This window comes from Dunckerocampus dactyliophorus, chromosome 14, assembly GCF_027744805.1.
Source record: "Dunckerocampus dactyliophorus isolate RoL2022-P2 chromosome 14, RoL_Ddac_1.1, whole genome shotgun sequence".
NCBI classification, from domain to species: Eukaryota; Metazoa; Chordata; class Actinopteri; order Syngnathiformes; family Syngnathidae; genus Dunckerocampus; species Dunckerocampus dactyliophorus.
The window spans coordinates 7220962-7245413 of NC_072832.1; the positions used below are offsets into that span (position 1 = coordinate 7220962).

Below are 24452 nucleotides of genomic sequence, written 5' to 3' on the forward strand. Positions count from 1 at the left end.
ATTTGAAATCTGCAAAGTAGCCAACTTCCTTTTTTAAAAATGATTATTCTGTATATGTTTTAAGGCTGTAAAAGCCCTCACCATACACTTCATACACTTTTCTCAGACAGGCAATAACATTTTCTCACATTTCTCTCTTGTTTAAACACTCAAAAAAGTTAAAACCTTTGTTTGAATTTTAATGAGCAACTTTAAGGATCAACACAAGAAATGATTAAGTCACTCACGCATATCTCACTCCTGTGACCGTGCCCTTTCTTCCTGGCGCCGTTCCGCTAAACATATTTCTGCAGACAAACCGAAGATTCACATCATCAAGCAAGCTGGATGACACAGGAGACATGGCAGGACTGCACAAAGGAGATTGATTGAAAATGGTCTACAGCCTATCAGGACGCAGAAAACAACGGGCAGTGCAGACAGACGAGAGAGGGAAAAGATAGATACTCCGCTTCCCACAATGCAATTCTTCTTAAAGGGCCAGGCTCGGCCTGTAACAGCATTCACACGCGGTAATAAAAAAAGGAGCACTAATAAACTGTTATGTAGACAAGAGACGGAGAAAGCTCTTTGAGAAGAAGAGACACAATTTAATTAAAATAAACTTGCTTGCGAGGAGACAAATGAAATACAACCTGGAAGTTGGCTTGTCAGTGAGATGTCGGAACATTCAAGAAAAGGGCATTGATTTATAAGGACAACAGAAGAACAAGAAGATTGCGTCTCACAGCCACACACACACACACAAACATGGCCCGTTATGAAATTATATGAAAGTAACCCCTCTGCTCAGCCTTGTCCAACGCAAAAGGCAGAGGGAGTCACACTGGAGACCCCCATGTGTTGTTTGTGAACATAAAGAGCATAAAGGAAGTCATATGAAGGGAAGAATATGGAATTTATTAACATAACAATATAGAGGAGGCCATTGATAGTACACATAAAGTGCTTTTATAAGTGCAATAATAATAATCATATTTTTCTAACATATTCCCTTTTATTACATACAGTAGTTTGAGACAAATAGTCATTAGCACAAAATAAGTAAAGGAAAGCAGAAACTACTAAACCTGCTAAAAAATATCCATATCATCATGTGAGTATCGATCAGATATTGATACTATTCCATCTTCCCCCCAATACACAGTACTGTATACTTATTGAAGTGTACTGACATTTGAGACACAACATTGGTCCAATAAGCCCCGCCCCCTTTCTCTCATGTCCAACTAATCTGCTCCCAGCGTGCGACTCCTCTCTGCTCCCGTTATTATTCTTTCTTCCATACATTTCAGATCATTCGCCGTTTGTTCTCCTCCAAGCGCACAGTTCCTATTCTGAGTGGCTGCCGGCGGCTCTTTTGTCTGACATCAAAACCAAACTTCCTCCCTCCTCCTCGCTTGCGTTTGAGTCCACCTGCCTTCAGCACCGTGACAGAAGATAGAAGCTTTCAGCGTCGCTTCAGACTGAGTACAAAAATAGAAGCCATTCTACAAAAACTTTCCATTGCAAACAGAGTTTTTGGGGGGAAAAGTTGGTAATTCTTTGGACATTTGATCATATGATGATACAACATCAATGAAAATAGTCATTGTGCTTTCTAAATTTGCTTCCTTCTATTACCAAAAAGGCACACATACTTGGTACTTAAACTCTGTCTTTCTATGTCAATCTATGTCAAAATGGCCCTCAGAACACCCCAGTACCAAGCGGTACAATTTGGTTGGGTACATTTTCAGAGTTTCCAAAAAGGAGAAATGACTTTCCTTTGAAACAAGACACAGGTAAAGAGCCAAGAAGTGTCATTAGGGTAATTTAGTGCTGAAATTGCTGAGGCCCAGAGAGAAGTGACAGAAATTGACTTTAGCAGCAGAGTGAAGCTAAGGGGGGAGCTGCAGCTTGTGAGGATGTGACTTCCATAACACAGCTTCCTCTTCTGGAGACCACACAAATGAGCTTGTTCCACTGTATCCCTACACATGGATCATTCATAGATCAACACGCCATATCAGGAAGGAACCTTTCTTGACTTTCTTGCCTTCCTATCCTATGTCTCTGAACCGTGTTCCACTTACTGTGGTTTTCGCACCGCGGTTGCCAGAAAGTTTCGTCACGCTGAGCTTGCTACAAAGTGATGTTTAAAACTGAAAAGGTTTGACAGTTTAATTAGTCTTTGCCGCAAAGAGCTGGCTGGTCTCCTGCAGCCTAGTTTGATGGTCCTGCAATACAGCACTTGCAGTCAAAAATATTGTAGGCCACATTAACATCTACAATATGTGTTCTTATAACCAATTCATTACTACTTACATTAATGTGTGAGTATTCTACTCAGACAAGCATTACGCTGCTCATTTGAGTCATGTTTTTAAAGTTTTTATTACACAAACTGTTACAGACCTGAAACTGAAGCTATCATATTAAAATGATACAACTGACCCTTAGTTGTCTGACGGAAACGATCAGGTCAGAAACTAATTGAATCATGGCGAGAGAGAACCTCTCAGAGGAACGTCTGCTGCCTCTGCACATGCATCATTAATTAATTCTCCCATCCTGACACCCCCACTCATTTAAAACACATCAACACTTTGGTCACGTCACAACCCACGAGTCGTGACTCACCTGTGTGAGTTGACTTGTTGGGTGTGCAGCTCTCTCACAGAACAAAAAAAATATCCCTCAAACTGGCTTTGTTTTAGTTCTGTGAGCTTTGATGTTGATTGATCAAATGTAAATTAACCAAGGACCGTTCCTTCAAACATTCGAATAATTGTCATCAAAACTGAGCATTGTTACCATTGTCAAAGTACTGTTTTGCTGACTTTGGTGGAGCGCCACAATTGTATGTCTGTAGTACCGCTTGTGCCCTCTGGGAGTCATTATAACATATGAGGACCAGACGCACCCCGAAATATGACGAAGAAGAAGAAGACGTGCCTATAGTGGAGGGAAATTTTGTCAACAGACGGATTGTAAACATCAGTATACTTTTTGTAGGTTACAGACTTTTCATCCAACTATGATATTTCACCACTGACGTTTTAATATAATTAAATACACACTAATTACAAGAGTGCTGACGCGGGTACGCTGCATGGTATCTCGTTACAGGAATAACTTCTACCCGAAAAAGGCTAATGCCTTAAACCGTAAGATGTTGTCTCAGGATTGGAATTTTGTCGTATTTTCATCTGTTTGAGAAAAAATTAGAGCTGCCCAGTTTGTTTACAGTTTTGTTTACTGTTTATGCAGTCCTTTAAAGTGGATATTTACAAAAGTTGTATTTGTTGATAACCGCAGTTACATCCACATTCGGTTTGGTAACTAAACGGGAACTTAAATCACATTCTAGATAGCTAACCTTTACAGCCAGTCTGCTGAAAACTGCTAAAATAACTGCAGGGTTGGCATGTATGTTAAAAAGGTGTAACTGTATGAAGGACCACTGATGTTGTATGAAATGCCTTCTCTTTTCATAAGGAATGAGTGGAGAAAACTCCAGAAGAGCCTCATGGAGGGGTGGAATTGGTGGATGGAGAGGAGGAGGTGGCGGATGGAGAGGAGGCCGTGGCGGATGGAGAGGAGGTGGAGTTTGGAGAGGAGGAGGTGCATGGAGAGGAAGGGGAGGAGGTGATCACAGAGGGTCGGGGAGTCACAGCTCCAGCACACAGAGAAGTACGTTCCATTAACAAATAATATATAGACAGAAACTTCCATATGCCTGAATGTGTATGTATCATCTCAGAAATGATCATGACGTGTTTAATAAATGAAAAGTACAACCATGATCCTCTTCAGTCCTCCATCAGGCCACTCTTGATGTGCTGTGCCCTTACAAAGGATGGCCGCTGTACTTCGCTGACGGTATTTATCATGATGATAAAGAAGCATAGCTACAGCATGATTACATAGTGGTAATCCTGGTCTTGTTACTTTGCCTCTGCCAGGTTTCATCGACAGCTCACCCAGCGTGGAGAAGATCAAAGTCTTTGAGAAGTATTTCACCTCCAAAATTCACCTCTACGACAAGGTCCGTCTGGTCAATCACCTTCGGTAGTTTTAATGCCTTGGAGTGATTGGCTGAAGAGATGAAGTCTTGTCCACAGGACGAGATTGAGCGCCAGGGCAGCGTGCTAGTAGATTACGCAGACTTGACCACCAACGAGGTAGTGCATGATGCTCTTCCTACACTAACCACAGAGCTGAAGCAACAACCTGAGATGATCCTCAACTGTTTGGGAGTGGCTATTCACCAGGTGCACAGACACTCATACATAACTACTGACAAGCCAGTAGAAAATTATGGTCAAAAATGTTTACACTGTTTGTCACCTTCAAATGAACATCTTTCAGTGCTAATATACTGTATCATCATCTCCCTAAAAAGTTCCCCAAAGTCTTCATAGTGGGAGTTATCAGGATTATTAGGATAGTTTAGATTTACATACAGATTGTACTCTTCTTTTGAACCATCCAGGTGTTGACTGTGGATTTGGAGAAACAGGCTGCTGAGCTGCAAGGCGAGGAGCTTCCTGTGGCCACGCCCATCATCAACATCCCTCACATTAGTGCGAGGTACAAGGCAGCAAAACTCACAGTCGTTTACTGCCATCACTGCACACAAAAACATAAGTGGGCTACTTCTCCACAGGCTGTACAACTATGAGTCGCTGACTCCTCTGCGCACGTTGCGTGCCAGCGTGTTTGGGCAGCTGGTATGCGTGAAAGGGACAGTGGTCCGAGTGAGTAACATCAGACCTTTGTGCACCAGGCTGGCCTTCAGGTGCATGATGTGCTCACACACACTCTCACTGCCACTGCAACGCGGGAAATATACAACACCCTCCAAGGTATATACACACATGCTGAGAGGGAGTCACCCTTGTCACACAATTATGGTCTAAGAATGTAATTTGTGTGTGTGTGTGTTTGTGCATGGTCTTACAGTGTAACCAGTCAGACTGCCGCAGTCATTCGTTCTCTGCCCTGCGCAGCTCGCCTCTTACACAAACGGTGGACTGGCAACTCATCAAGTAAGCACCGAAACACGTTGAAATGATTTGTGTATTTCTGTTAATCTGTGTGGATGCACAACAACACAAACAACAAACAAAACTTTACACAAAAAACTACATTTTTCTCCATTGGTATCTAAATGAAGGAGGATTTTTGGATCATTATTTTTTATTATCATTGCACCTGTGCACTACATAATCTCACCACTAGGTGTCACAATCACCCCATTGGTATAACAGCCCAAACTGAATGTTGTCGGAATTATATTGACTAATGTGTTAAAAATGTCCTTGGAAGGGTGCAGGAGCTGATGTGCGGTGAGCAGAGGGAGGCTGGACGAATTCCACGCACTGTGGAGTGTCACCTAACCTCAGACCTCTGTGATAGCTGCGTCCCTGGAGACACTGTGACTGTGACAGGGATTGTTAGAGTCACAAACGATGGTAAACACACACATTTTAATGTATGGTATTAGCCTTCAAGATGGACATGGTCCTGCTCACTAGCAGGGTGATAGAACTGCATATTTCTCCCAGTAAAACAGCTAAAAGAATGATGAAAAAATATTAAAACAATGTAGCGGATGCTTAAATTCTTGAAACTTAATGCTGCACTTTTAAGGCTAGATAATGCATACGTATTGTGATTCAAACTGACCTGGAAACCTTGCCTCCATGATCCAGGCACCTCCAGGAGGAATCAGGACCAGTGCATGTTCCTCCTCTACATCGAGGCCACTTCAGTCAGCAACACCAAAGGTGCATTTAAAATTCAGTTGAATGTGTTTTTTGAAGGGGCACTATCCTATATTTCCAACATTTCAGATTTATGTACTGTATATGTGTAAGTTGTTGTACTCATGTTCTATATGATGTGGAAGTGCCATATCATGAAGTTGGTGTGTTCTAAAGTTATCCCTAGTTTCATTTTTATGGTACGAGAACTTCACAAGACTTTAGGAAGTCCATATATGGCAGCTTGTGCTCAGGTACAAGAACTTCACAAGATCTTTTGAATCTCTCATGTCACAACTTTAGGAGGTCCATGTATGGCAGCTTGTGCTGAGTGCAGTTTGTCGCTTTGTCTGAAAATGGCAGCCATGAAGTGTTGTTTTGGATGCGAGAATTGTGTATCTAAACTGGAATAGGGGAGCAATGGAAACATTTGTTGTTTTCTGCAGAGCTAAAGACATATGTCATAAGCACTGTTCCTCTGCTCTTGCCACTTCACGGACAGCTGATTTGTAGGGCATGAGAAAGTGGAAGGGAGAATGTAGATCTCTCTTTGACCATATGGTCACTTATTAACAAGTATACTGCACCACATAACAACAGAGAACCAGTGTTGTAATAGTGGTTAGCAACCTGCTAAGTTAGCATTAATAGTTGAAATGTTGACTGTTATGTAAGAAATCTTACTAAAATTCTGTAATTTGGGAACTAGCCGCACTGTGGCCTAGTGGTTAGCATGTTGGCCACATAGTCAGGAGATTGGGAAGATCTGGGCATCTCTGTGTGGAGTTTGCATGATCTCCCCGTGTGTGTCTGTGGGTTTTCTCTGGGTACTCCGGTTTCCTCCCACATTCCAAAAACATGTTAGTTTAATTGGAGATTGTGAGTGTGAATGGTTGTCTATATGTGCCCTGCGATTGACTGGCAACTAGTCCAGGGTGTACCCTGCCTCTTGCCCGAAGTCAGCTGGGATAGGCTCTACCATTCCCGCGACACTGGTGAGGATAAGAGGCATAGAAAATGGATGGATGGAATTTGGCAAATATAAATTTTAGCGTGTTTAATAAACAAAAGTACAATGGGAAATGTTTGGACTGCCCTGAAGTAAAGTATGATCACCAAAACTTTTGAATGTTTTTAGGTCAGCAGTCCAAGTCAGGAGGTCCGGGGTCCAGAGGTTCACATGAGGATCGTTCTGGAGGGGAAGAGTTTAGTCTTAAGGAGCTCTACGCCATCCAGGAGATCCAGTCACAGCCTGATCTGCTTAGACTGATAGTCCAGTAAGTGTTTGCTTGCATCTGTCCATCTAGTCTAGTCTACTATCTAGTTTCACTACTGTACTGTACTTCCTGAAACATGCCTCACTAGTCCACTAGGCTCCAAAAAAAGTAAAAAGATCATGTCTGCAGTCCCCCATGTATGAATCTTCCTGGTGACAAAAAATGTTGATTAACACATTCACTGTTTTTGCAACCACCAGCTCTCTGTGTCCCGCCATCTACGGCCACCTGGTGAGTGCCACCACCAACTCTCTGTCCTACCTGGTTAGCATGTATTGCATTGACTCTCACATGTTGGCAGTTGGTGAAAGCCGCCCTGGTGTTGGTGTTGTTCGGAGGCAGACAGAAGCACACCGATAAGAACAGCGTCCCCGTCAGAGGAGACCCACACGTCCTGATGGTGGGAGACCCTGGGCTGGGCAAGAGCCAGATGCTTCAGGTGTCAGCGCATTGGCCTTATCACTCGAGAAGGTCGAGTGTGTAACAAAACTAAATACATTGAATGCATTTTCACTATTTTTGTAGGCTGTTTGCAATGTGGCTCCAAGGGGAATTTATGTATGTGGCAACAGCGCCAGCACTGCAGGTAAACCATCTCAACACCTTCATACGAGTAAACCCCCTTTTCTCTTTGGTAACATTCCGTTTTTTGGCATCTTAAAAGTATCACAAGTGTGTCTGAATGAATGTGAACATAGACATGTGTGAAGGGTGTTCAATTTTAAAGCATGGGTTGTTTGTTTCTACAGGACTAACAGTGAGTTTATACAGAGATCCAGGAAGTGGAGATTATGCTCTGGAGGCTGGAGCCTTAGTGCTGGCCGACCAAGGTGGGAACATACTGTACATGTACATGCTTGTAATATGTCTTACACTCATCTGACAAATACTAATGTGATCTTGTCCTAAGACAGTTAATAAGAACATGCAGTGTTCCGTTTAGGCGGCAAATGTTGAGTCAGCGTGCATCCTGTCTTTATTAGGTTTGTGCTGCATTGATGAGTTTGACAAGCTGGGCAACCAGCAGCAGGCTCTCTTGGAAGCCATGGAGCAGCAGACTGTGAGTCTGGCAAAGGCAGGAATCGTCTCCTCCTTGCCAGCTAGAACCTCCGTGGTAGCTGCCGCCAACCCTGTCAGAGGACATTACAACAGGGGCAAGAGCGTGTCTGAGAATTTAAAGTAGGTTTAGCAGTCATTCAGTCATCGCATATCATTGATCGCTGCCTCTGAAGTCTGTCGCTCTTCGTTGTCAGGATGGGCTCGCCGCTACTCTCCCGTTTTGACGTCATCTTCCTCCTCCTGGACATTCCAGACGAGGCACATGACCGCCTGCTGTCTGAACATGTCATGGCGAACCGCGCCGGCAAAGGCAAAACCAGCAGCACTATTGTTACCAGGAACAACACCAACACAGAGACCTCCATCTTACTGGAACACTCTGACATGCCACTGTCTGACCGCTTGAAGGTAAACCTAGGCAGACGGTCCACACACCCACTATATATATGGTGTATATAAGATGGTCTAAAAAAGGTTGAAATTATCTATTATTGTTGATAATTTATTGCACAATTATCGACCAGCAAAATTTGTTATCGTGAAAGGCCTAGTGGTATTATTTCTTCTGGATTGCGTGTACCACCTCCTTGAAACGAGGCAGCGATTACGCCATCCCTTTTTGCTTAGTAGTCCCCCTTCCGGTACGCAACCATGATGGTGATTTTTGCGGGTGGTAAGTGTCCAGCACTGTGCTGTTGCCATTTAGGGCGTTTTGAGTGCAACATCCGGGTACTGACAGCACACTGCATTTTGCTGTACTTCTCATTGTGAATGCACCTACCCACTGAAAAGACGAAGTGTAAGTACAAAGTGTGACAATTGAGACAGCCACTGTTGTTTTGAAGATCCCTGCAGGTGAAACTTCTGACCCCATTCCAGCATGCTTGTTAAGGAAGTACATCAGCTATGCTCGCCATTACGTGCACCCAGTGCTCTCTCCTGAAGCTGCACAAACGCTCCAAGACTTCTACCTGTCACTGAGGTCTCAGTCGCTCTCTGCTGACTGCACACCCATCACCACTCGCCAGCTGGAGTCACTCATCAGACTCACAGAGGTAGTAGCGTCAGTCATCTCGCATCATACAACACCTCACTCTAGATATTGTATGACATTAAAAAGGAACCCTTATGTGTCAATGTTGCTTTCATGCAGGCGAGAGCCAGACTGGATCTCAGAGAGACAGCCACCAAGAGCGATGCTGAGGATGTGGTAGAGATTATGAAACACAGGTAGAAGTCACAGGGACATCTTTATGGCCATCACAGACAGGATGGTGTTTGGTGGGCTCCTCAAAGCAGACCAGCCAACCAAAGCTGTGGCTCAAACTTGAAATCATTTTGAGATTGTGGGAGTAACATGCCTACACACCTAAGCTTCAATTGCAAAGATAAGACAGCTGTGTAGTCCCACCTCTGACTCTCTGTGCTGTTGTGTTTGAGCAGCCTCGTGGATACGTACTCAGATGGTCTCGGCAATCTGGACTTTGAACGCTCCCAACTGGGAGCAGGCATGAGTCAGCGCAGCGCTGCCAAGCGACTCGTCAACGCCCTGCACACACATGCACAGCAGACCAATCAGAAGCAGTTTGACCTTCAGACCATTCGATCTGTGGCACTGAGACTGAACATAAAGGTACTGTGTGTATATGTGTAGCACTCTCCATTGAACTTGGGTGTATGTTTAAACAGCATTCACCTTGTGTGAAATTTCAAGCAGTGACTCTTATCATGTTACAGTCAAAATAACACACCTGCCCACACATGCCCAACAGAGCCAAGGTGTGGAGACATGGCTGAGCAGTTTGAGGGTTTCCTTGGTAGCACGCTGACTAGTCCTAATTTACAAATATTTAACCAACCCTCCAGCCCCAAGTCTCAACAGCCAAATTCATACCACTGTCCCAATATACTTATGTTGCAGTTTTTCTAGTTATTGATATACAGTATTTACTTTATGCAGGTGATGGACTTTGACGGTTTGGTGAGTTCCCTGAATGAACAAGGTTTCCTGTTGAAGAAAGGAGCCAAGCTCTACCAACTTCAGACTGTCTGACAACCAGAACAGCAGACCATAAATGTAAACAAAAATAACTACATTCACAATTTTAATTTAATCTGGTGAAGTTGCAATACTACGGAGTCTTCCTAGAAATCTTTGAAATAATATCAGTTCTATATGTTTACTTTGCTTGCACTTTATTTGTTACACAATAAGGTGTTAATAAAACACTTTTTCCTATAACTAAGCAACGTGTGCTTTTTCAAAATGTTCCAAATTGGATTAAATTATTGGATACAGTATGTTACAGTAGAGTTTGTGTCCTAAGAGCAAAGGCAGAACAGCGCCGCTTGCATACGAGGACTATTGTAATACTTTTACGACGTTGCCCACCGGATGACTTTACGGCAACATGGCGGCCCACTCCTGTAGATGGGCGGTTGTTAACAGCTCTTTTCGTCAGCAGTAAGCTGTAAAATTCATCATGGTACTGGGGACGGGGAGGTCGTTAACGGAAGAGCCGTGAAGACGATGATATTGTGTTTCCTCAGCACCCCCGCACCGCTTTGCCGCAAAGCCGCGAACTGTTTGCTGTCAGCGCGGTGTGCGGCTGCGTGTCGGCTGGAGGAAGCGTCATGGCGGCACAGGCGCACACCTGTCACCGCCGCGAGGCTCTCACAGTCCACGGCGGGCAGCAATTCATGGAGCATCGGCCGCAGAGGGGCGGACAGCCGCTCACCGTGTTGCCTCATCCGGCGTGGCGTTGTACAGCCGTCGACGTGGCGGCTGTGTGGAGATGTGCTGCTTCACCATGGAGGTCACAGTAGGTTGGCTGTAAACTTCCGCTCTCTGCTGGCCACAGGAGCTCGAGGTCTTTGCGGCAAGAACAATGAAGCACCGGACAGACCTAGTGAAGACCCTCAGGTACCTGGACAGGGGCTCTTTAAGTTTAAAGAACTGGTGAGTATCTTCACTGAAGTATCATTCTGTTAAAGACATTGATTAATTAACATTACGTGATTCTTCAGTACGAGAACCCGTGGACTATCCCCAACCTGCTGTGTGTGTGTCGGATTATTCTTGCTCCTTTCTTGGGTCACCTTATCATCCAGCAACATTTCCACCTCAGCCTCGCTCTCTTCACCCTGGCTGGAGCCACCGACCTGGTAAAACAACACATTTGCCCACTAGTAGTTTGTACATAACACACTCGTGGTTCTTAAGATGTCAGACTTGTCCAAACCAAAACCCTTTCAAAAAAACAAACCTATTAAAGGTTGCTTGTGTGTAATCTTGTCAACGGATGTGATGACACTTGACTTCCTAAAGGTCACAAACTGGGGTCATAGTCTCTTTAATATTTGCTCACTTCCATATACCAGAGGAGATCCTCAAGAAGTGCCACCAGAGATAGTATCTTCTGAGGAAGCTGAGTTTTTGCATGAACAAAACACTTCTGCTGACTTTCTACCACTCCTTTATTGAGAGCATGTTAACATTCTCATGTATCTCGTGGTTTTATTCAGTTAATCTTCAGGACCAGACACGCTTAATCAGCATCACCAGAGTTTGGTCCAAAATCCTCAGGCACCGTGTTTGAGCTCTTTCCGTATATTGCGAACAGCAAATACAGCATTCCCCTCGCTACATCGCGGTTCACCTTTCATGGATTCACTGTTTCACGGGTTTTTTAAAGTGCAATTTTTGCTGCTGCTTTTTTTTTTTTAACAGCGTATGAACGCACAGTTTGTTCTGCGTCCTTGTGTATTAGAGCGATCTTTCCGTGCTCTGTTGTGTGTCTGTTATTGTATTTACTTTTGCTACCAGTAGAGGGTTTGTCTACTCATGTGAGAGTTGAAGACTTGTGCAGCTGAAGTAATCCCTGTCAGGCTAAATATAGAGCCACAACAGTTCTGATTGGCTCAGGGAGAACCCGCCCATTGTGTTCTGCATTCTGATTGGCTGTAGGCAATTGTCAGTCTGGCATCACTGCTGGTTCCTGTTTGCTAGCGATCATGGTTGTATGATGGCTAGGACGCCATTATGGAATACTGTAAATTAATCTTTGTTTCACGGATAAAAATACTACAACAGGAGCAATATGTTTTAACAAGGATACAAAAACGCTACAACCGAACAAGGCACGTCAGAGGAGTGAATACAGTGATTCACTTAATAGAAGATCTCCAAGAGATTGGAGAAAAATGTGAGGAAAATGTGTGCCTGTCTGAGAAAAGTGTACAGTATAAAGTGTATTATGAGGGGGGTTTACCGCCTTAAAACATATATAATAATTGCAAATAAATACAGTTGGTTACTTCGCAGATTTTTTTGGGAACCTATCCCCCGCGATAAACGAGGGAACACTTTAACCCGCACTACTCACAGGATCCTACATGACCCCTCACACGCACTACACTCTGTGTTTGAGTGGCACCCATCAGGTCATAGGTTAAGATGTCCACGCTGCAGAACACACAGGAGAAGGGCAACCTTTGTCTTCACAGCAAACCAGCTTCTGAACTCTGACCACTCCCTGTCCAAGTATTGCACAACTCCTATTTTATGTATAATTTTTTTATTTTAAATTCTATAACTTTGTGTCTGTTTTTTGTTGTCTGCTGTTCCGTTTTTGTCTTGGTCTTCTGTATGCTGCTCTTTGTGCCATTTAAATTGCCTTTCTGGGATAAATAAAGTGTTTGAAATTGAAATTACATTTAGCATTCTGAGTGCATAAGTGCATTCCAACGAGAAGTACAGAAAAATGTACTACAAGATTTAACAAGCCCAAGGGTGGAACACGGATTATTTAAAAAAAAACAAAACAAAAAATGCTGATTTTAAAGATAATGTGCACACCATTGTGCATCTATCATCTCACTTAGGAATGCGTCATATAAATGATATGCGATAAACATTATACATTTTGCATGTGATTTAAATTCTATCGCCCTATTGTTTTTATGAATGTTGACGACACAAGGTAGTCGTGTCACCGAAAAGAGCAACAAACTGCGACAGGCTCACTGTTGTAGTGACGTGTCGGTCGCGAACGAATCTGCTCAGAGTGTCGGCTCGTGTCGTTGGGAGCCAATTGAGAGCCAAGTAGTTTTTTCCTCGTCTTTTTTTCTGTTCAAGTGTGACGCCCTAGGGGCGGTTTAACACACTCAGCACACGGAGGAGGAGCCTTTGAATGCCAATCTTCAGTAAAGACACAACTGTTACCTGGATGCTGCTTTTTCTTTTGTTTTTGCACTTTTTAATTTGTTTTGTTGTGTGGTGTTTAGTTGATGTTGTGTTTGACCGTAAATAGAAATCTGCATGCAGAGATTTTACTTTATCTATTGAGATGGGTGTTGTATTTTATAGTATCATTTTTTGTAGCTGTTCTCTGAGGATTGAAATAAACATTGGATAAGATGTATTTTTTACATTAAAAGTAACTCTTTTTTTACAATACACATAATTTGGTAATAGATGAATTTAGGACAATAAAATCTGAGGATCCACTTGAGAGCCGAAACAGCTGGCACTTTTTAGTGAACGGAGCCAAAAGAACCGGCTCTCTAAAAAACTGACGGAATTTCCATCACTACACTCTTGTGTGCTAACTACCTGTTACATATTGTGCTGAGTAAGACTGTCCTTCTGTTTGATCACTTTCTCTGCATTTGCAGTAGGGGCCAAGCTAGTTGTGCGCCAATGCTTGCAAATGGGGAGCGTCTCCAACGCAGGCTACATTGCTTCTGACCATGCAGCGTCACAACGCCATAGACTGGTCAGGTCACATTGTTACAATGGAAATGTGGGCGAGGGTGAACAGAATTTAAAAAAAATAATAAAACGTAGTGCTAAATCTTTCTGTGGTGGCCCAAATGTAATTGGGGCGGGCAAATAAATAAATGAATATATGAAACCCTGGTGTACACAGTATATGTGCAAATTGAAACACGTTCTTTCTATGGCACCACTTCAGCGGACATTCTCTCAAGGCACTTGGGAAGGTCTAGAACCAAGCTCCTCATGCATTCAAGAAAACCAACTGAACCCCACATGAGCAAGCACCTGGCGACGGAGGCAAGGAAAACAGCCCTTTAGGAAAGCAACACAATGGTGTGAGCCATTGTGTCAAATGAATATGTTGATTTTCATAAAGATGTTAGACACTGATGCTTCTTTTGGCAGCTGTCCACTTGTGGAATGTTCTGAAATGCAACCGTGATGTCTGATGAAACTGTAAATTAGTCATCATCATTCAGCAAGACTTATGAGGCCTTCTACATGTCTGAATAAATTGTGTTTGTGTCCTTGTCTCAGCTGGATGGTTACATCGCCAGAACGTGGCCCACTCAAAAGTCAGCATTGGGAAGCGCCCTCGACCCGCTGGCGGATAAAATCCTCATCAGTATTTTATATGTCAGTCTCACCTATGCAGAACTCATACCAGGTATTATTAGTGTTCTGCCTAATGGTAATAATGCTCAGTACTGTTGTTGATGTTTTGTTTTGTTTGTCCATAGCGCTGTTGACAGCTCTAGTGGTATTCAGAGACATTGGTTTGATAGCTGCCGTCTTCTGGGTCAGATACAAGACGGTGCCGCCACCGGTGAGATGTTATATTCCTGTCTCATCAGTTTTTATTTCACAAAGGCCGAATCATTTATGTCCGTTTTTTCAGGTGACCCTCAGTAAGTTTTTTAACCCCTGCTACACCACCGCTCAGCTCAAGCCAACACTCTTCAGCAAGGTAACACTTGAAAAAAATAGCGTAACACCGTGGCGTGTGAACACACTGCACAGGATCTAACCCCGCATCAGTGAAAACAATTGTCTTTGTTATTGTCAGAGGTACAACAAAATTGAAGGTGCAAACCTAAGGTGCTATAAAGAAAGGATACCAGCATATTACACAATAATGTTTGGTTTTTTTAAACTCCCACAGCAATAAATGACAGGATGCTAAAATTGTTGTGACAGACTTTTACAGTTTTTTTCTGAATAAGACACCCCAAATGTACATGAATAAAGCATGTGGGATTTAGAATATGAACCAAGAACAATATAAACATTGAATAGTAAGATTATATGAACGTCCCTCATTTTCTTCCAGACGACGTCCTTGAAGTATTTAGTAATCCAGCAAAACACCGCAAAAATGTGACAAACTCGGCGAAACATGAAAGCAGAGGATAAAAAACGCCCAAATGTACGGTAAAATATCACCTTTCTGCAGAGCATTATTGTTGTAGAAAGCTTGCCTTCCGTGTCTCTGTGTCACACGCTCCAGCTGCCTGCTCTGCCCACCCGACCCACTCCTATCGCTTCCTTACGATTACCGTAATGACTGGTATATCACTAGAAATCATTGGAATCATTTAGATCAAGGGTGGCCATTACGTCGATCGCCAGCTCCCGGTAGATCGCCAAAGTAGTTTGGGTCGATCAAGTAAACGTCACTTTGTAGTTGTCATATGACATCAGTCAGCTGACATTAAGCGCCCCTCCTTATTTGCGCTTGCTCCCCGCAGCGTTTTACATGAACTGTGTGTCCTAATGAACGTTATATAGCTAATTTGACTGACATATTACCAGTACTCAGGTTATGTACACAACTATTTAGGAGTTATGTGTAATTATCTTTATTTATATATTAAAGTGAATTATGATAACAACTACTTTGATTTCCTGTAAACTTTCAATTTACTGGTTACATTTTGTATATGGTATGTTTTATAGAAAGAGGTAGATCATTTTGACTTGTACTTGCATGCTGAGAAAGTGTGTGCACTCCAGATATACATGTATAACGTACATAAATTCCTACTCATGTTTTGTTGTAATAAATATAGTAAAAATATATACTTTCTATATTTATAGTAGTAGGTAGATCTTTGGGACTTGGTCATTTTAAAAGTAGCTCGCAGGCTGAAAAAGTATGAGCACCCCTGATTTAGATAGTTCATGACTTACAATGATTGAAAAATAGCATTGAAAATCATATTGCTGGCTGCAGCTTCGACGTTAAAGGTTCAAACAAACAAATAAATAAATCAATTGGAAGCGTCCTGCAGGCCAGATTAAAAGTCTTAACAGGCCGTAGTCAGGCCAGGTCTGGCTTAAATACTCAATGCCTGCTTTAAATATTATTAAGTGGGTCATTTTCAGCTCTTTATGTGTCCATGTTGGCAGGTGAACACGGCCATCCAGCTGGTTCTGGTCGCAGCGTCTCTGGCGGCTCCAGTCTTCCAATACACCGACAGCGTCCTCCTGCAGTGTCTGTGGTAAGCTCCCAACAGCGCCCCCTGCTGGCCCTTAGCTATTTTCTCCTGTCTCATTTTGTCATATACATTTTACTGCGCCGTGTTGACATTTTATCCGTGCGAGTCCAACTAGTTAGCACAAGAGCTAGCCTTGTAGGAGTCGTCCTCGGCCTCGTAACTTATTGACTGTAAACTTGGAGCATGCTGCGCTTTGAGCACATTTTTAAAAAATGTGACAGGCTTTCACCATGTAAGTGTGTTTTTTTTTTTTTTTAGTTTAATGCAAGGGGGTTGTGTTTTCATCTATGTGTGTTTGTCTCAAGCAGGGGTGTCATAAGTGCTGCCCGGGGGCCATTTGTGTTTTTTTTTAATTGTCCCTAGAGGCATTGTAGAAATAAAATTAACCCCCAAAAATGGGGGAAATAGTAAAAAGGGGCAGTGTAAAAAGAAAATACTGATACTAATAATAAACCAAAACTGTGTCTTTAAAGGGCCTATCCTGCTCTTTTCAGGGGCTTTTAAAATGATATTGGATCCCAGAGGGGTACTATACTAAGTTCCTGATAATAATATACAACATAAACCTCAAGGTTATGTGAAGGGTAAATCTGCATTCTTCTCCTCTTAGCCAACATTTTCAGATTCCACAGCCTGCTCCACCGACCACCGCGACTGTTGCATTTTTCACATTTTGATAAGCATCTGCACATACAGTATATGTTGGCATCAAAAGAATTAGCTTTTTTTTTTTTTTTTTTACCACTGTTGTAACTCTTAGTGTTTTATACTTCTGGTCTACCATAATAGTTCTTAGTGCTTCATGAATTTATCTGTTCGGTATTGTCACCAGAGCAATGACTACCAAGACACTGTGAGTATTTTTTAATTACCTGAATAAACGATGTGTGTGACATGTGTTGCAGGTATGTCACCGCCATAACAACGACAGTGTCCGGTTACAGCTACTGGCACTACGGCCGCAAGACTGTCCAGGTGCTAAACACCAGGTCGCCATGATGATGGCGCCAGAACACAGTCGGGAATTAAGCGTCTTGTCTGTCCAGACAACTGAGCGCTGAGGAAGACGCGCAACCGTAACGCTGACAAGGAGTAGGGACACAGAGCAAGTCACTGAATGCATCACCATGGTGATGGTGAGCAGCTGCAGATGGTTTTCTGCAGCATCACACACACAAACAGCAGCTCTGCTACTGGACCAATGTGGACAGCTTCTATTTTTACAAGAGTGGTGAGAACCACTCAGCGATGTCACATGATCAGTGTCACATGATGGATGTTTAGTGAACCAATGATTTATCAATAAAATGAAAATGTGTTTTAACATGTGCCTTTGTGTCCAGTTGGAGGAAGGGATCTAACTTATAACTCTTGAGGTGGCGCTATAGACAACTTCAACCTGCTGTAAGTAGCTTCAAAGTGTTGGAGAAAATACACAGCTTTAATTCAGAGTTACTTCCCAGCAGTAAGAAGTGACCTCTGAGGGTTCTTTTAAAGCTTCTTAAGCCCGACTAAAGTTGTCTGTTACAGTTCCAAACTGTACATTGCCAAAGAAGCTTTAAGAGCGTTGAACTTGACATGTTTTGTGATGCCGGGTGTTCCTGAACGCATCGTGGACACAAAGCACTTCTCCAGCTTCCAAGCCCAACTTTTGGTCCAAACTTGACTAGTTATGAAACCAAGTGATTCAGTGTACTTAAGAGTCGCTGCAGCAGTCACACACACATACAGTCGCTATAGACACTTGCGCGCGCACACACACACATACACTGGTCTTTTATGGGCCTGAAATAGCTCTACGCCTCCCACTCTGCCTTATATAAGCTCCCGGCACGGAGATTTGATGGTGCAGATTGGGGAGCGTGCACGTGTGTGTGTGCATGTGTGTGGGCAGTGGGAGTGTCTTGAGTGGAGTGTGTGAGAGTCTCTCAACTTGTAATGCACCAAATTACAAAGCAGGTCCTATTGTTGAATTTGTATTTTTTTTATAATCACCAGCTCACGTCTGCCTTTGAAGAGACAAGCAACAGTAAAAACTAGAGAATCCGCAATTTCTGGAGAAATTGTGTGTGAGCTGAATGAAGCGATGAAGGGGGGTAAAATAGAAGGTTAAACTGTTGGTCCGTCTGTTAGCATGGCAACAGGCCACTTCCTGGTTCTTAGATAATGATGTAGGAAGATGGGACTGGACCGTTTTTTATTTTTTGCACTGGGGGAAGGGTTTCATTATGACCAAAATGGCAAAAAGAGAACATAAACACTTTTTTTCCCATTTATTTCTTGTCTATTTCTTGCGTGGATAAGGATTACCAGTTCCATTTTAACTCAAATGTAAAAAAAAGTGCAAATAAATTCCTGTGTATTTTTGTCCAGATTTGCACCAAAATGTAATAGCTTCTTTGTCAGTTTTGTAGTTTTTTGTTGAATCCTGCTAACAAGCCACCAACCAAACAGCAATCAATCTTAATGATAAACGTGTTTAACTCTGGTCGAAGTAGGTTCTTGGGGGAGCAATTGTAATTTCACAATTTAATTAATTAAAAATGAAATACAGCATTTGATCAATGTATGTGGTGTCATACATTTCGGAAACCTCAAGTGCTTCTTGAAACAGAAAGCATCATTTACTGTATCTTTGCATTGAAATTCATATTTATTGTGTCCATCTTGACTCTCGTCCTGGACTGTGAGTGCGGCAATGCTGCCAGCTTGCTGTTTTCATTTATGAGCCGACGCACTGTCATCATTGCTTTCTGTTTCTCCTGGAGCGCCACCACCTTTTTGTTTATTAAATTTCCTGAGCCTCGCCCACTATCCTCCCGTAATAACCATTTCTGTTGGCAAACATGGAACTACAATGCCAAACTGTTTTCCTTTTTTACGACTGGCCTTCTTTTTCATAGTCACGTGCTATTTTAAAAAAAGCCCTCCTTTTTTGATAGTTCATATGATAGTTCATTTATTCAGAGCTGCTTTTTGAAATCTTCTCATAGGAAGTCATGAAAGTAGACATACAGTACATAGTCTGTTTCAGGGTCAAACTAGCATTCAACTTAAGAGCTTCCATTGTAGTCTAACGCTAAATAAAGCACAAATATATCGATAACCCATTTATGTCGACTAACTCTGTGGTCCCCAACTTAGCTAGCATGAATTAACAAGGTTGTGGACTGGACAAATACAGTATTTACATTTTTAACACTCAACAACATCATCAAAGCTTACCTTTATGCATTCAGCATTTGGGAACAAATATGAGATGAAAGAAAAAGGGGGAAAATACAGTATATAAGTCGTCTGTGCAGCGTGGGAGAAAGTTAGATGGTGCGTTCAAGGGCCGCCGAACAAAGTGGGGCAGCTCGCAACAAACAACATAAACATGCAAAAACTGGGGGATTTCTTCCTGTTTATTATTTGGAATAAAAGAATGACCCATATTTTCAAAATTGATCTACAATCTATGATCTACGATGTAGTTTTTCACAAATTAGTTTTTTAAAGTGTTTTTTTTTTTTTTTTTTTTTATCTTTGCACCTGAAAGTTTCTTGGCCCTGTGGCTAGGACCCTGGACTAACTCATCCAGGCCCTGTCCACCGTGTTCGTCATATGACAGTGTTCCCTTTCTCTGTCACAGTTCACCTTTCACGCATTTGCTGTTTCGGATAGATTTTTTTCGTGCTTTTTTTTTTTTACGTACGCTGTTACAGGCCGAGCCTGGCCCTTTAAGAAGAATTGCATTGTGGGAAGTTCAGTGTCTCTCTCTCTCTTCCCTCGCTCATCTGTCTGCACCGCCTATTGTTTTCTGCATCCTGATTGGCTGTAGACCATTGTCAATCAATCTCCATCTGCCTGTGCCATCGCTAGCTTGCTTGCTTGCTGGCTAGTAAATGAATCTTGGTTCGACGGAGGAGGACTGCAACAGGTGGAGTACTGCAGCAATATGTTTTAACAAGGATACAATAACGCTACAGTACAGCGGAACAGCGCTAGGATGAAAAGGCACGGTCACAAGAGTGAAATATGCATGAGTGACACAATAATCTGGTGGTTGATCATCAAAGTTCAAACGAAGGTTTGAACTTTTTTGAGTGTTTAAACACAAGAGATATGTGAGACAATTTTCTTGCCTGTCTGAGAAAGGTGTATCAAGTGTATGGCGGGGGGTTTTACAGCCTTGAAAATGAAGATTTGCTACTTCGCAGATTTCACTTATTGTGGGCTATTTTGGGAACCTATCCCCCGCGCTAAACGAGGCAACACTGTACTAAAAACATGACGTCGATGCTGACATACATGGTCGACGTCCAACTTGAGCCCCAAAGGGGTCACTCTGTGAAAATGGACTCATTTATGGCGACTTGTTCACTTCAGCGTTATCGCTAAGCAGTGTGAAACAACAGCAACATAACTGCGGTAATACAACACAATCCTATGATGACTTCCTGTTCAGTGCAAAGTAAGCTGCAAAATTGAAGCATGCCTGGGTTCTACCAAGGCAACTAGCAAAATTAACCCTTTTTTTTTTAAAAAGATTGTTGGCCACCAGACTAAACTCGATTGTCAACAATATTGCCGTGGCAGCTCTGTTTGATAAAATGTCATAATAAAAATATGCACAAGTTGTTATCACCCATCCTATTTATGTCAACCACAAGTAAATGTGCAAGCAATGATTACTTTTGGATTTGATTTTGACAACCGCTTAGGTTGACGTCAACAGTTGAAACGTATGCCGCCTTTTCTGTAAGCTAACTCAGGCCTTGGAGCCGCGTTACCATGGTAACAACCACTGTACCCAGCTTGGATAGAACAAATTGTTGCGGACAGATGTTGCACCAGGCAGAAAGAACTGTGTCTGCATGAAGAAGAGTTTCCATGATAGCGTAGCATAGCAACATGTCTGGTGTAATAACGGTGCTTGCACCAATCCAGCATGCAGCAGTGGCACCTGTTGACCCAAACATCAGAAGTCAACGAGCCTCTCCATGAAACCGGCCTCGTTTGACCCAAATCCCCCTTTCAGCTATGGTTCCGCCTCCACCCAGTCGCCCACCCTTTCCCTTTCCTCTCCTCCTCTTCCTCTCCATCTCTCCCACGCTGCTGCTGTCTTTCCACCGCTCCATCGCCACTGCTTTCCCTCTCATCCCTCCCCCATCTGTGGGAAGATGTGCGCATGTCGCGGATGAGTCAATTTGTGGAGGCAGTGCGCGCGCACGCACACACGTGCACGTATGTTGCTGTCTCCCACAAAGGCATCTGCTCCCGTCTGTCTTTCAGTGAGATGCAGCAGAGAGGGGAGGGGGGAGGATAGTAGCAGGCAGAGAAGCAGAAGATGCTGAGGATGCTGCCGTAGTCCGTCATCCTTGCCTGACTTGTGAGGGAGTTTGAAGCTCTCACCTGACAAGCATGCAGAACCGCATTTAAGTGCGTGGCCCGGAGTTGGGATTGGGGGTGCGGGTGCGGGAGGAGGGGGTCGCACACGTGTGAAACCATGGCGAGCGCCCAGCCGGGGGTCCACGCCTTGAAACTCCAGCCTCCCGCCGTGTCCCACACGCTGAGGAACGGAAGCAACTTCATTAAATGGGATGAGGTAGGATGATGCTGATTGCAAAAGTATTTTAGATTTTTTTGGTGCACTGAATCCATGCATTTTATTCATATATACTGTACGTTTAAAAATATCTTTAAGATGAGAAGAACACATGAGCAGAAAATGATGCGTTTCATTTGTTGATCATCTCATGGCTCAGAGCACCTGTTGATTACATGCCAGTCAGGTGTGTGTGTGTGTGTGTGTGTGTGTGTGTGTGTGTGTGTTGGCATGCTGGAGTGCCTTCACAATGGGAACGTGCGATCAGGTTGCTATGGTAACTGGCATGGCTACCCCTACCTAAACAGCCCCGATGCATACCGTGAGATACTGTACGTTGTGTGTGTGTGTGTACAGTATGTGACATGATGATGTGAGGACCAGTGGCACTGTTAAATCTTAAGTGTGTGCACGTGTTTCTGGATATTTTATATACTTTTTGAATACAACTGAGCTTTATATACTTGTTTTAAAAGAGTCGGTTTCCATGACAACTGTTGAGAGTGAGCTCATTAGCCTTCCTCTACTTTTTTTTTTTCTGCATGTAGAAGCTACACAGTAATGAATGTGCTCTTCTTTAGCAACACCGATGATTGAAAGACACATTTAAACACAAAATGAATCCTGTTTCTTCCAAAGATCTTGCAGGACTGCTAACATGTAGACTGTACACTTGATATGTATGTCCTATTTATGTATGTACAAGTCTAAAACACTCATGAATGATGATAAATTCACACTCCTACCGTCAGGAAGACGCTACAGGAGTTTGAAGTCCAGGACCACAAGGCTGGCAAACAGCTTTTACCCACAGGCCATCAGGCTTCTCAACGAAGCACTCACACACGCCGCACGCAACACACGCACACACACACTTAATGGCAATTTATTTATTTATTTATTTATTTGTTTATTTATTTGTATTCATGTCTCCTCTGTTGTTGTTGCTTAATTTATTGGTATTTATGTTTCTGATGTTCTTATTCATTTTCTTGTGTTTTTCTTTCTTGTTTTGGGAGAATGAACAGAACAAGAATTTAATGGCATAGCAGAACCACCAGTTTTACTGTGCAGATGACAATAAAACGCTTCAATCTTGAATCTTGAATAAATTAGTAAATTAATTGTTTCATGTATCATTTTTTTGTTTCAATATATGTTGTAAATACAGCACTGCAATTAATTGTGAGGTACCCCAGGGATCTGTCTTGGATCCTATTTTCTTTCCTTTAAAAATCCTTTCTGTGTGTTTTTTGGAATTGTCATGTGTTTCCTCCAGGATCTTTCCACTGTGACTCCTGTGACTCTTTATGTGGATCAACATGGACTTTATCTGTACTGGACCGACCAGAACAAGGTGCAGCACACACACCCACACACACATACAGTGGCGCCTGGGTTAAAGTCATTCGTCAGCTCCAGAAGGTCGGGCTCAAACTAAAACGGACTCTAACCAAAGCAAATTTTCCCATAGCAAGCAAGTTAAATCCAATTAATCCGTTCCAGACAACCAAAAATGTTAACACAAAACACATTTTAGAGACAATAATTATAGTTTTACATGCAGAAAATCGCCTTCCTCTTTCGTGCGGTACATGTGTTTGTGACGTCGTGCATCTCTCTACAACTCTGATACAAACACCCTAAAATGGATGCATTGAGTATCCCAAGTATCGCCACGTGTCGCCTTGTGCGTGCGATCCAAGATGGCGGTCTAAACAAGCCGGACTAAACAAGAGAGCGAATGCAAGCCAAGGCAAAATGTAAGCAACAATTTTGGTTTATTAACCGAAAAACACACTAACCGGGGCGGACGTTAACCACTCTACCTGGGGACATCAGATGCTCCACAGTACACAGAAACAGAAAGCGAGCGCATGAGCGCATGAGCGCATGAGCGCACACTCCTAAAGGTGCTTCTGATCATTGATTGCCAACACACTCACACAGCTTGGCACCTCTGGGAACAGGATGCTTCGTAGCTGACTGTGTGTGTGTGCGTGCGTGCGTGTGTGTGTGTGTGTGTGTGTGTGTGTTTCTTTCAGGAGACAGAGTTGCTGGACTTGACCCTCGTGAAAGATGTCAGAACAGGCAGAAGCACCAAAACACCGAAGGTAATATGGCCTCCGCACCTCCTCTTCACCTCTAACCCATCTTTGCGAAAGTTTCTTCAGAGATGCTGCTGCTTCTCTGTGACCTTACGCAGACCTCTCAGTCAGAAAATGCGCTGTGATAATTAATAGTATGCCGAGCTATTCTTCACAGTGCGCTTGGAGGTCAAGCTTAGCAGAGAGTTGTGGACACTTGATGCATTTAGCGCTGACTGTTTGCGTGGACCAATAGGAGGCCAAGTTGCGGGAGCTGCTGGACGTGGGCAACCTGGTTGGCCGTCTGGAGAACCGCATGGTTACCGTGGTGACGGCTTCAGACATCGTCAACGTCAACCAGCTGAACTTCATTGCGACTCAAGAGGAAGAAGCTAAGGTACGTAATAAGTGA

The 24452-nt window shown here is 43.0% G+C and overlaps 3 protein-coding genes and 1 long non-coding RNA gene across 11 annotated transcripts in view; 3 read left to right on the forward strand and 1 right to left on the reverse strand.

The window, feature by feature from the left end:
* The first annotated feature begins 2893 nt into the window (after positions 1-2893).
* Positions 2894-11045, forward strand: mcm8 (minichromosome maintenance 8 homologous recombination repair factor). 3 transcript variants are annotated; one of them, XM_054799211.1, is made up of 22 exons: positions 2948-3149; positions 3481-3675; positions 3799-3864; positions 3948-4030; positions 4107-4256; positions 4478-4575; positions 4652-4850; positions 4948-5033; positions 5314-5459; positions 5700-5774; positions 6889-7027; positions 7228-7258; positions 7329-7466; positions 7553-7613; positions 7777-7857; positions 8011-8206; positions 8281-8494; positions 8932-9141; positions 9240-9316; positions 9530-9719; positions 10047-10163; positions 10948-11045. In XM_054799211.1, exons 1-21 carry the CDS (start codon positions 3095-3097, stop codon positions 10137-10139), a joined length of 2583 nt encoding a protein of 860 aa, XP_054655186.1. In that variant the 5' UTR covers positions 2948-3094; the 3' UTR covers positions 10140-10163; positions 10948-11045. The 3 variants fall into 3 exon arrangements, with proteins under 3 accessions (XP_054655187.1, XP_054655186.1, XP_054655185.1); XM_054799212.1 differs by lacking the exon at positions 10948-11045 and having other exon boundaries at positions 2894-2993; positions 10047-10331; XM_054799210.1 differs by lacking the exon at positions 10948-11045 and having other exon boundaries at positions 2950-3149; positions 10047-10331.
* On the reverse strand, positions 8544-15513 carry LOC129194187 (uncharacterized). The gene is made up of 3 exons (XR_008573707.1): positions 15309-15513; positions 10825-11248; positions 8544-9635 (listed from the first exon to the last, which is right to left on the reverse strand). It is a non-coding gene; the product is annotated as an uncharacterized LOC129194187 (long non-coding RNA).
* Positions 10477-18179, forward strand: crls1 (cardiolipin synthase 1). Of its 3 annotated transcripts, XM_054799213.1 has the most exons (7): positions 10478-11045; positions 11114-11251; positions 14403-14532; positions 14606-14691; positions 14764-14832; positions 16275-16366; positions 17269-18167. In XM_054799213.1, exons 1-7 carry the CDS (start codon positions 10617-10619, stop codon positions 17360-17362), a joined length of 1038 nt encoding a protein of 345 aa, XP_054655188.1. In that variant the 5' UTR covers positions 10478-10616; the 3' UTR covers positions 17363-18167. The 3 variants fall into 3 exon arrangements, with proteins under 3 accessions (XP_054655190.1, XP_054655189.1, XP_054655188.1); XM_054799215.1 differs by lacking the exon at positions 11114-11251 and having other exon boundaries at positions 10477-11045; positions 17269-18179; XM_054799214.1 differs by lacking the exon at positions 14764-14832 and having other exon boundaries at positions 10477-11045; positions 17269-18172.
* Positions 18180-21390: 3211 nt separating this feature from the next.
* The window catches only part of LOC129193802 (1-phosphatidylinositol 4,5-bisphosphate phosphodiesterase beta-1), a 30483-nt gene continuing 27421 nt past the window's right edge, over positions 21391-24452 (forward strand). For 2 of the 4 annotated variants that reach the window (XR_008573619.1, XM_054798467.1), the window contains exons 1-4: positions 21405-21953; positions 23233-23310; positions 23999-24067; positions 24297-24437. Coding sequence is in view for 3 of the 4 variants with exons in the window: in XM_054798467.1 (XP_054654442.1) it covers positions 21855-21953; positions 23233-23310; positions 23999-24067; positions 24297-24437 (387 nt within the window). In the remaining variant the exon portion in view is untranslated. Of the gene's footprint in view, positions 21954-23232; positions 23311-23998; positions 24068-24296; positions 24438-24452 lie in introns of all 4 variants that reach the window. The other 2 variants (XM_054798469.1, XM_054798468.1) reach the window with 2 other exon arrangements.